The sequence below is a fragment of the Mastigoproctus giganteus genome, chromosome 11, assembly GCF_048544385.1.
Source record: "Mastigoproctus giganteus isolate SK-2022 chromosome 11, ASM4854438v1, whole genome shotgun sequence".
NCBI lineage: Eukaryota > Metazoa > Arthropoda > Arachnida > Uropygi > Thelyphonidae > Mastigoproctus > Mastigoproctus giganteus.
The window spans coordinates 10,736,772-10,748,944 of NC_143585.1; the positions used below are offsets into that span (position 1 = coordinate 10,736,772).

Below are 12,173 nucleotides of genomic sequence, written 5' to 3' on the forward strand. Positions count from 1 at the left end.
TTCATTATTGGTGGACTTGATTATGTGTTACAATTGCCTAACTTGCAAACTGCTAGTGTGATAATATTTTATTCAATAAATTTAAAAAAAAAAAGATATTCCTTACCATAGTTCTTTATACAAATGAGCTGAAGTAGTTTGGAGGATCATGCTTTCATGACAGATAATTTTAAAATAAAATGCGACAAAAAAGAATGCAAAATATTTGCAAAGAATAAATTTCCGAAAAGAATTCAATTAGTTTTTCGAATAATTGAATAATAAATGAATTAAATAAAATTTTTAATTTATTATGTGATTATCGTCCTTGATGGTCCTAACTGATCGATTGTGTTCTAATAAATTCTACTTCGTTAGTTTTAATGGAAGAATGAATAAGCCAAACAGGAGGAACAAACACTATTACAATTAAAATTACATGTTCAGAAATCAAGTAGATGTTAAATATCGATGTTGTAAAAGAAGGCGTAAGCGAATGATATTTACTAACATAATTTTTAAGTGTAGTGTTTCTGAAAAGATATGGTGTGTAAAGATAAAGGTCAGTTACAGTTGAAGATAAATCATAAATCTGATAATCTGATTTATGAGTTCTTCGACTACACCATAATACCAAAATGGGTGGGACACCTCTATAATTGCGGGAAATTGTAGGTAATTACGAAATAGTATTTTGGTTTATAAGGAAAGGCTGCCATTTCGCCTTCCAGTTTATGTTTTAAGTGTAACAATATTAAACATTATACATCGGTTAAAATATTATATTACTTTTAGTACGTGTAATAACATTTTCGGCATAAAATATTAATTAAAAATATAATAGATTAAAAATAAAACTATCATACAACAAATTGATATGCAAAAACAAAAGAAAAAGTGAGAATGTAAGTCATCGGGTCACGATTTATGCCTGTGATTGTGTTGGACAACCATTGAAGAGTATTCATTTCCGGTATAATGGAGTCTGGCCAAACTTCTTGAGGTCGACATCCGTCCCCTGTTTGCGCGATGGCATTGATTGACGGCTAAAAGGGTCTGACAGGTGAAGGTGCTCTTGAAAAGGGCATAACTATGCAGTTATCCCTAGATGAGTCACTAGAATCTTCCAGACACATTTGCCCAGAAGGATCCCTCTTTCTTGGTGAGGAGATGAGATGAGAATTTAACTGTTAAGAGTAAAGAGTTTAAGTGGTTTAAGAGTTAATACAAGGGCATGTGACATGCACACTTAAATTTTTAACACACCGAAGGGCACACTGGTTTGATGGGGGAGGGATCTGCAGATTATTGTTGTTGTTATTGGGTTTTAGGAACATCGGTCAATAAGGCCAATTATTCCGTGTATGTGTCTGTAAATTGTGAGTTCTGAGGACAGATTTCTACCCGAGCCTAAGACCAACTACCTCAGCCACATTGTGAAAAAGACCCATAAAAATTCCTCCCTTCGTCGATGGGATTCGAACTCGGGTGTTTTCCACCCGGTGTGTGGAGGACGGTGATTGCTCTAACAGTGCTACCCACGAGGGCACGGATTATTGTTTTTGTTGTTGTTTTAAGGTTTTAGGGACATCAACCATTTATAACATGGCGCTCAGTATAATACATTATACATTATGCCTATAAATTTTGTGTTCTGTGGTCGATTTTCCTATATACTGAACGGAAAACACGAGTTTCCAAGAGAAATTCATGCTACCTTTGTCTGACACCGACTTACTCATCCGCATTCTGAAAACAGCCGATAAAAATTCCTTGCGTCATTGAAGGGTTTCTAACTCAAGGTCTCTTCGACTCAGTGGGTTGGGTTTGGGATTTTTTTTAGGAGTATCCGCAACTGAGGTGATGTTATACTTATTGTCCCTAAATTTCATGTATTCTGAGGTCAATTTTCTGTTTGCTGAAGGAAATGCCATAGTTACGGGTAGAAAAAACCATGCTACTCTCGCCTGAGACCGAATGTCTCAGCGACGTGTTGGAAAGACCTATAACAATTCCTCCCTTCGTCGACGAGATTCGAACTCAGTTCTTTTCCACCCGGTGTGGGAGAACGGCGATCTTACCAACTGTGCTACCCACGAGGGCACTCAGTGTGGTGAGGACGGCGATTATACAAACTGTGCTACCGTAAGGGTGAGGAGCTACAGCTAGCCATATCTCCGTCTCACAGAAGGGGGGGGGGGATGGATTATTGTTTCGCTGACCCTGATCTGAGGCGATTTATCAGATATTTTGCAAATGCAGTGTACACAGTTATCTAAATCTAGCAGCTCTTGTGAGTAGCATGTGTTGGAAAAAATTAATCCTTGGGTCATGCAAGTATTGCAAAGTTTAAGAGAAATCCGGCAAACTTTCCTTAGTATTTTAGTACTGTGAATTGTGTGTATTACACATGACCTAAGGTAAAGCAAAACACTTCACTATTCCCCGTGAATCATTCTGCATGAGCTTTGTGAAGTGGAATCGCTAGCCAGTTCTAGGAGCAGTGGTGGAATGATTTGCTTATGGCCATCGCATATTAATTGGATCCCCTGCCAGATCATCTCTCCCTCTCTTAGTGACGAAAGACAATGGAATTTAGAGTGGCAGTGGTCCGGACCTCAACACAAAGTTCAGGATAAGTGCAGCTCACTCAGTTGTTCCTCAAGCTCAGAGCCACAATTTCGTTTATACTCTGTAGATTCGGTAGTATTTCGCTATCAAAACTGAAATTACTTGTACTAATTCTTTTACAACGAGATGTTGCAACATGTCGCCGAAAAAGGTGTAGGTTATTTTAATAGAATTGGTGTAGACAATAACGTGATGAGAATAAAATAAATGTACGATTACCCAATGAACATGACCGCTTCACCCTTAAATCGAAAAAAAGCGGTTGCGTGAAAGATTTTTAGGATGTAATTTACTTTATGAAGCTTACCCATGGATCTTTGCGAAAATGAGTGAAGAACTGGCCTAGCTTTTCCCACTAGCTTGCAGTGATGGGACTATCTATTCCTGTGCCTAATTTCGTTTGCCGATGTTAAACCAGCGCTAAAGGAGGAAAACCCCCAAACAATTTCCTCTCATTGGAGCCAGTTTAAAATTGAGAAAGATTTCTAACCCGTGCGTCTGGTTTTAAACCAGGAACAGATTGCCCAGTCACATCGAACCAGTCGGCGGAACTAGGCCCAGCTCTTCACTTCTTGATGCACAAATCCATGGGTAAGCATCGTAAGGCGAATTTCAACCAGACTATTGTCCTAAAATCGATGCATCTCAATCAGATCACCTCGCACCTGCCAGGTGATCTGATTGAGGTGTATAAGGCCTTGAATGGGTTGAGCAAGCTGAATGCTGATGGGATTCTTCCTCTTGCTCAGATTAAAACCTGAGTGGGCGTAGATTCAAATTGAGGAATGGCACTTGTAGAATAGATGTGCCGAAATTTTCCTTTAGACAGCGGGTGGTTTATTGGTGAAACAGGCTTCCATCTTTTATTGTGGAAGTTGATAGCGTAAATAAATTTAAGGCTGAGCTGGACAGGCATTTGGAACGAATGGAGGGGTGAAATGGAAGGGCTTTTTTTGGTTGATGCTGCATAAGCTTGCTTTCTTGCATCGTATGGCTCTACTAATGCTAAAAGATCAGTTTGGGCTAGAATTACTAAGGCTACTGACGCACAGTGGACTGGTATCGCTACCGCCTCCCCACATCGGATGAAAAAGACCCGGGTTCCAATTCCGTCGATGAGGTGAGGAACTTTAATGGGCTTTTTACACTCCGTGGCTGAGTTAGTCGGTCTCAGGCATTGATAGCAGGGTTTTTCCCCCAGAAACTGAGGTTTTTCGTCCAGCAAAACAGGCAAATCGACCACAGAACACACGCAATTTACAGACATAGCACATAAACGGGTATATGTAATCATTTATAATTCGTATTTTCCTAGTGGATCTCGAACCACTCGGAAAATACGAATTAGGATGTGTTAAGAAGGTATCATGATATTCATGGCTCCAATTCCAAATACTGACTATGTTGTCGTAGGGTTTTAGGAGTGTTAGCGACTAAGGCCATACTCCTCCGTGTATACTGTCTGTAAATTGCATGTGTTCTCTGGTTGACTTTCTGTTTTCTGGATGAAAAAAAGATGATAACCTCCCCTGAGACTAGCTAAACTCAGTCACGTGGAAGTAGTGAGTACTGGCAAGTTTAATTTTTCCGAAGGACTATTATCCATCTCTTTACACCTCAAAGGTTAATACTGATATAAAACATACAAAACTCAGTAATCTAGAGAATTCGTGAATTTGTTTTTAAGGTATTCTGTGGAAACCTGGGACTCTGGAAAGGGGTCTCTGAGGCTCTTGCAAATCATCGGTTAATTTTTTTACCTTATATTTTTGTATTTCCGTAGCCACGGAACACGTAGCTCTGAAAAACAAAAACTATACAGTACAAGGCAGGGTTGAAAACATGTCACGAGTTCGGGTTAAATTTGAAATTGCTTGCAATTCTGCCCAGACAAGTAGGGGAGAATATACGTTGAGTGCCTTGCCAATCAGTTCGTCCCTCGAGAGACTGTGCAAGGATCATTAGGCAGAATTTTTTGCAGCGTGGCTTGCGCTTCCTAACAGGAGCGGCTGCTTCTATGGGGATGGATTACACTTAAATAGAAGAAGTGCAAGAATATTTGCTGATGCATTCGAAGCAGTAATAGATGGGTCGGAAAACTGCTTACTTGGGGGATACGCAGACTAATACACTACTCGAAACACAACAAAATTTAACAGAACAAAATGTTTTTCATGAATATTTTATTGTGGAGAGTGTCACAAAAGGCAAATATTTGAATGCATCAAGGATGGTTATGCATATATTAAATGCAAAGTTTATTTCTGTTTCGATCATCGCAATCTTTGTATGACAGCCTATAATTTAATTTTTTTTCCGGAAAGTTATTTCCTGCAAGCCCTGCACAATCTTTATTTTCACATAATAATAGCAAATTGCACGCGCAGTTATCAGAACGATTTAATTTCATGATAAAAACAAATATTCTTCTGTATCTTTTAATAAATTAATTATCTCGATGGGATCTTGTCCCAGCAATGAAATTAATGAAAATTGTTGATGCAATATTTGACGTCATTATCCACCAAGGAAGTTGAAAATAATGTTTTTTTTCTGTAGCGACGTCATTTACTATTATCAGGATGTTGTCATAACGAAATAAATTACATAAAATACACATCTATCGAACACATTTCTCGAAATACAGGTTTTATAATTCCGTCAAGCACCTGATCCCTAAAGAATAAGGAACGAATTAGTTCATATTGGACTATGATTGTGGACATTGTCAAGGTTGAACGACATGGTATATCGGAATGCGGAAATCTCTTGTAAATTGCTAGACAATGAATATCGAGAGGACGATTTCAGCTTACATTCTGAAGAATCCGTAATTTCACTCTAATCATATGTTAGTTTGCATTGCGTTCTCGTACCCTTCGGTCATGATTTCTTCAAAGAGGTTTCTTGCAGGCTTCCTTTCTGCTTGTTACACTCTGACCTTCAGCAGCCTCGTTCCTTCAGATTGTCTTTAATTCAACAAACTGGCCATGGTATCGTTATTAAAAATATATATATAACGTGTCTGTAAAACTGCTTCTGAGATGCCATTCAATAATTCACTTTAAAAGATACTTTTGGAAGTGTCGAGTATTGAAAGTGGAAAGAACTGTCATATTAAATCCACCCGAGTTAACTTATGTGCCTAAAGTCGCCAAATAATTATTGACACTGTTTATTTTGTTTTCTGTAGTAATGTCAACCGAATGTCACGGGGGTCTATGATTAAAGATGCCGTTTAGGACCATCTTCACAAAAACAGACTTGATTAGTTGTCAGCATTTGTATGTAAAGGGGAGATCATGACTGACCAATCTGGGCAGTCATGATCTCCTCTGGTTGAGTTGCTGTTTTCTGGAAGAAAAACCCGAGTTTCTCGGAGGGAAAAAACAAAACAAAACAAAACATGCTACTTTCGCCTAAGCCCGACTAACTCAGCCACGTTGTGAAAAAGACCCATAAAAATTCATAGCTTCATTGACGGGATTCGAACTCTGGTTTTTCCACCCAGTGTGAGGAGCAGCTATTCCTGCTACCCAAGAGAGCACCACTTTTGGCTTATCTTCCTCTTGCTCATCGTGACTCCAGAAGTACTTTACCCCGTCTAGATAATGTTACATTTAGAGATATTAAACTTTAGTTTCCAGTTTTTGTAATTTTTAGCAATTGATCCACATGTTTTTAAAGCAACACTGCTTGGCTCTAAAGCAAATTTCCAAGCTTTCACAACGTATCTTGGTTACCTTCGTCAATGTCATTTGCGAAAATTAAATATAGTAACCTCTCCTAGAAATAGTAACTGCGATCCCAAATGGCTCAGTGCAGTCCAACACTGAGCTTTGTAGGACCACAGTTATTTCGCTCTTTTTCACTGAAAAATAACCATTTGCAACATCACCTATCTCCTATTTTATAGCCAGCTTTCCAGTAATTCCAACTTCTTCCAGTTTATATAGCAGCACTCCATCAGGAACAGACGCAAAAGCTACTAAAACCTATGTAATGTCAGAATTGTTATCTGCCTCTAATTGATTAATTACTATATTGTAGCAATTTACCAGATTGGTCAGTCATGATCTCCCTTTTGCAAACAAATGCTGACAACTAATCAAGTCTGCTTTTGTGAAGATAGTCCTAAATGGCATCTTTAATCATAGACCCCCATGATATACGGTTGTCATTACTACAGAAATCGAAATAAACAGTTTAAATAATTATTTTGCGACGTTAGGCACATAAGTTAACTCGGGTGGTCTTAATATGACAGTTCTTTCCACTTTCAATACTCGACACTTCCAACACTATCTTTTAAAGTGAATTATTGAATGGCATCTCAGAAGCAGTTTTCACATATATCATTCTTGGAACAGCATCGCAAAAGGTTTTAAATGCAGACGTTGAAGAAACGAATCCAAATACCATTTGTTAATATTCTGTTTTCAATTTATGCAACAAGTGGGAGATTTACAGTATTTGTTTCATTAATAGTTCTTTGTTATACATTTGTTATACTCGTACAGTATGTACGTTTTTATTCCACAGTATGTATTTCATTGACAGAATCTAAGGAGCAAAAGCGACTTCACCAATTCCTCCAGATGCATGTTCTCATAACCTGATTAAGTGTATCAATCCACCAACCCCGATTTCTCTTGGGATTATAATTCAAGATGCTGTATCTTTGCTGAAATGAAGATCAGAAGAAAAGAATAGGTTTCTGAAGACACAGAGTGAGCCGGTGGAACCGCCAACGGATCTCCAGTGATACAACAAAATATGATAAATTCTTGTAGTCTCTATCTTGAAAATTTCTTTGACTTTATATGGCTGTCCCAAAGGGTGAACAGAAACTTTATTTTTGTGTGTAAACAGAAATAAAAATATATATATTGTATGTATAAATATTCTGTTTGTACTCCGATGACGCTAAGGAATAGACTCTTCTGTGTGAACAGAAAAAGAAATATTCAACTTCGTTATTGACACATTTTATTCAAACTTAATATTTATATATAATGTTGGGAACATATTTTTACAGAGGAGGAAAACAAAAATAATTGCTTTTGATATTTAACACAGAAACCCTTTCTTAGGCAGATGTAACCAACGTGGGACATGACATCAATCATTACATTTTGTTTGGGATGAGATGTAACCATATTTGAAGCTCTCAACATACTGCGGGTACCACTCCACCATTTTATCGTACGCTGAAAGTTTGTTGACAGGGCCAAGATGGCCTCCATATTCGGAAGGGAGAAGAGCTGGAGAGATGTGCTTGTGTAGAGATTCCAGGTCATTGTGGAATTCGATCTGAAAATAGAATTCACTCATATAGACTTATGTAAACTATTTGAACTACTAAAATGAATTTATGAATAAACATATTTAAAGTTGCCATTATAAAGCATATAAACATATATTGTATGTGAAAATCCTGTTTTAATTAGTAATCCTGTACTAGTTTCACACTGGACAAAATTTGTCGATTCGCTTCTACAGGGTTATTCAATATTTTCTCAACCGAAATATCAGTGATTAAAATGTATTATTTTAATATCATATTATGAAATTAAATAACAATAATAACTGTAATAAATATAACAGTCCACCTTCTTCTTGAATACTGTTTGTCCGAGATGATAAATGGGCGAGCTCTCTTTATCATAGTGGAGGACACCCCTTATGATGTCCAAACCAGGAGGATTTTCATTATTCCACATCCTGCTATTTTGACTATCAGCGTAACTATTCAAATGGAGCCAAGGTTCGTCTGGGAAGAAAACAGTCCAAAATACAAAAATTCCTCTAGTGAATCAAGAAGCAAAGCCAGCAATAATAATGCAATCTTTTTCTACTTGAATAAGATAATTTCATTTGCGAAGCAAGTCTTTTCACTGATACCTTGGAGTGAAGGACGTCTAGTTCGTTTCTTTGTCATGAGCTTACTTATTTCCCGAAAAAGGTTGTTATTTTGCGATATTTCTGATTTAACTCGTACTTGCGAATCGGAATATTTTCCTTTAAATTTGCTTTGACGCCCGCATACTATTTTGAACGAACGTATTGTTCTACTATGAACGCGTATTCATTGAATTTGCAATGATGAGCTAGTGTACTAGATCATCATGAACTAGTGTACTAGATCATGATGATCTAGTACACTTGTTCATGAGAGAGATAACCAGTAGGTCAGTGGTTAACAACCTTCCGATACTTTCGGGATCAAGAGAATGGATTTTAGGGAAGCGAAAGTAATAAACCATGTTTTCAGGAGGATTTAAATTGTTAAAAAAAAAAAAGCATGTTTTTTTTTTTTTTCTTTTTTTTCACAATGCGACTGGTTTAGTCATTCTCAGGCTAGCGTTGCATGATTTCTCACGCTGAATCTGTTTTTTTTTTTCTTTTTTCAGCACGAATACATGCAATTACAGACACATTATATTGACTCCTCATAGCCTTATTTGCTTTTGCGATTAACACACGCTCAACGTATGCTCCGTCTTTGCGATTGAATGTCCATTTGAACCAGTGAAAACCAAAGAACAGGAGTCAGTTTGCTACAAAACTGTAGTGTGCGCAATCGTTAGTAAAGGCATTGAGATAATCAATAGACCACGAGGTTTCATACCGGACTGAATTGAATGAACTCTATTATCTTCGAAATATATAAGGAGAATCTAAAGAGGTGAAGGGATACTACCATCTAATCCGGTCAGTTGGTCTTTTTACTTTTGTGAAAATCATGGCGTTTATATTTAAGGACACGATAAGGGAACACTTTGAAAAGAAAGGAATTCTACTTCGTGAAAGGAAAACATTAGGAGGAGGGGAGGAGGTAAAGGCAGCTGACAGAGGAAAAGCCGTAAGTGTTATGATACAAACAAATAAAGAAATCGACCATGCAGTGGAATGAAGTGGCTAGAAAAGCAGTTATTGTTTTATCAATGATTAGTAGATCTTTGCAAAGAGACAGAAAGAATGTCAATGTTCCCTTGTATTAAAACAATCGCGAAACCGCGCGTGAAACATTGTGCATATCTCTGGAGGTCACATCTAAAAATGTATATAGAACCGCTACAGTTAATTCAAAAAAGTCAACTACAGTATATATATTTATATCATAGACTTTTAAGAAAATAGAAAATAGGACAAATCGAATAACCCGCTTATTTTGGGTTGAAGCTAGCGTGCTTTAAATGAATAAGTAATATTTTCAATATTAAAGAAATTTCTATTGTCTTTATGCAGAAAGCCTGCTCTAAAGGTAGCTCTAAAAATGCCTTTAAAAGCAAAAGTTATTAACTAATATTACTGCGATGATTATTAAAAGTGAAAATGTTCTTGTGTCTTACTACAATAAAAGAACAAAACAAACAAACTTAAAACCGAATCTTACCCTTTTATAGATCTTCTCTGAAATGAAAGGTCGAACACCATAGAAAAGAACTTTCATCCAAATGGGAGCATTCAAGACGTGAAGTTTCTTCAACCGACCAGGAAAGCAAAGCTGGAAGAATATCATATTTGTGTAAATGAAGTCCTTTCAATGATTCTTATTTTTGAAAAGTTTGTATGCACTTTTCCATAAATTAAGTAGACAGATTCTTACTTCTGTTGTAGACTTGTTATTTATGAAGTTAATGTGCGAAGTTCTGCCCAAACCTTTACAGAATGTTTTTAGTTTATTCAACGAAAATGTGTTGAATAAACTAAATATGTAATTGGATTTACATATTTAGTTTATTCAACCCCCCCCGTAATGTGGCGACTTAAATTTACTAACTACAATATAGCTGTTCGCATTACTAGTACGAAACTCTCACAGTAGGATTAAAGCATGTATAAAGTAACCCACAATAACAGCTTTTGATTGTGATTCACACATTATGTTATAAATAGCAGACTGTTTGAGATAAACTTTGAACGTTTACTTAGTCAAAATATCTCACAAATTAAATTACAATTTCAATAATACCTGTTCAAATAACTACCAAATTTAAGCAAAATCTACATACCTGACCTAATTTCGCAAAGGTGTAAGCGTTGTAAAGTTTAAAGTGGCGGTGCAGATGCCATAACGTTATACCTTGACAGTCTGAAATCACAACTCCACCCTGGATCTGGCTGAGTTCGAAGGAAATACCCCACTCCAATATTATCACTGCTGCGCGATCAAATACCTTGAAAGGGATTTCATCAGGGTCAGCTGTACCTGAAAAATATAATTCATTACAGAATCGGCCGGATCTCCAGATTTAATAAAGAAAACAACGAAGAAATTTAAAATATTTTTTGCCTTTTATGATGTGATTAAGAGAACTCGGAGAAACCATTTAGTAGGATGTTAAATTCCAGCTTCTGAATGCATTTCAGCGTCCAGCTAGTAATGTGAGGCCAAGAGGGATTTTAATAAATTTAATATATTAAAATAAGAAACGTGCACGAAAGAGGAATGCGTTGTAGTTATAAAATATCTATCTTGTTTGCAGTCCCTCGAAAGCAGGATAATTCCTGTTGTTGCTGCACCACGTGTTTTTAACCGAACTGTTGCCTAAAATTCAGTTTCCCACTATTTTATCGAAAGTTCATTGGATGATTATCTTCCCCAAATTTCATCAACAATTTCACTGCGGTTTCTTCAAGTTCCAGCCCACGAGCCCGATTATGCGTTACACTTACATGATAAATTATAAATAGCTAACGCTAGTTGTAAATATTTTTCGATTATAACCAGTAGCCACCATATTTCTAGTGCATTCTATGCAAAATTACACTTCGTTTTACTTTTTCCTCCAATCATCAAGGGGCGGGGATGGAGACAGAGAATAATATTCCTGCTCTCTCTCACATCTGAAAAATACCAGCGTTAACAAGTGTCGTCGGTTGATGTTCACAAATAACTCCCTTAATTAAATTCACGGAAGGAATTAGTTGATACTGTTGGTAACACTGAACCTTGGCGAATGCTGTTTAGGCTGGCACGTAATAAAATAAATAGTAACAATGTGTTAAGTACTGTGGTAGTTAATGATATTGAAACTAATGATTGGTATACTACCATCAAGACAATAACTGATAGTTTGTTTTTGGATGATGGCTTCTACGGATACCTATGAACAAAGCAGATTATGGGAGGTTAACAGGTCTTATTTAGGTCCAGATAATATGGATTCCAGATAAAACTAGCAACGCACATCACAAAGTGCATTAGAAAAGGTGTGACGCCTAAGCAGTGGAATAATGCAATCATAGTTTTTCTGCATAAGAAAGGAGATAAATCAGAAATTGGAAATTATAGACTAATTAGCTTGTTATCCCATATCTACAAGTTGTTCATAAGGGTCATTACTAACAGATTAGAAAGAATCCTTGATGAGAATCAACCGAAAGAGCAAGCTGGCTTTAGGACAGGACTCTCAACTATGGATCACCTTCACGTAATATCACAGCTAATGGAGAAAGCAAATGAATATAAAACACCATTATGCCTGGCATTTGTGGATTATGAAGAGGCATTTGACTCCGTACTGCATAAAGCAATGTTTCCGGCACTGGAAAGA

General features: G+C 36.8%; 1 protein-coding gene across 4 annotated transcripts in view; it reads right to left on the reverse strand.

The window, feature by feature from the left end:
- Nucleotides 1-12,173, reverse strand: part of LOC150077698 (alpha-tocopherol transfer protein-like) — a 115,762-nt gene that overhangs the window by 66,397 nt on the left and 37,192 nt on the right. For 3 of the 4 annotated variants that reach the window (XM_090385036.1, XM_090385034.1, XM_090385035.1), the window contains exons 4-6: nt 10,629-10,825; nt 10,010-10,120; nt 7,636-7,923 (exon numbers count right to left, since the gene is read on the reverse strand). In XM_090385036.1, the coding sequence (XP_090241162.1) occupies nt 7,732-7,923; nt 10,010-10,120; nt 10,629-10,825 (500 nt within the window). In that variant the 3' untranslated portion in view covers nt 7,636-7,731. Of the gene's footprint in view, nt 1-7,635; nt 7,924-10,009; nt 10,121-10,628; nt 10,826-12,173 lie in introns of those variants that run through there. The other variant, XM_090385038.1, reaches the window with a different exon arrangement.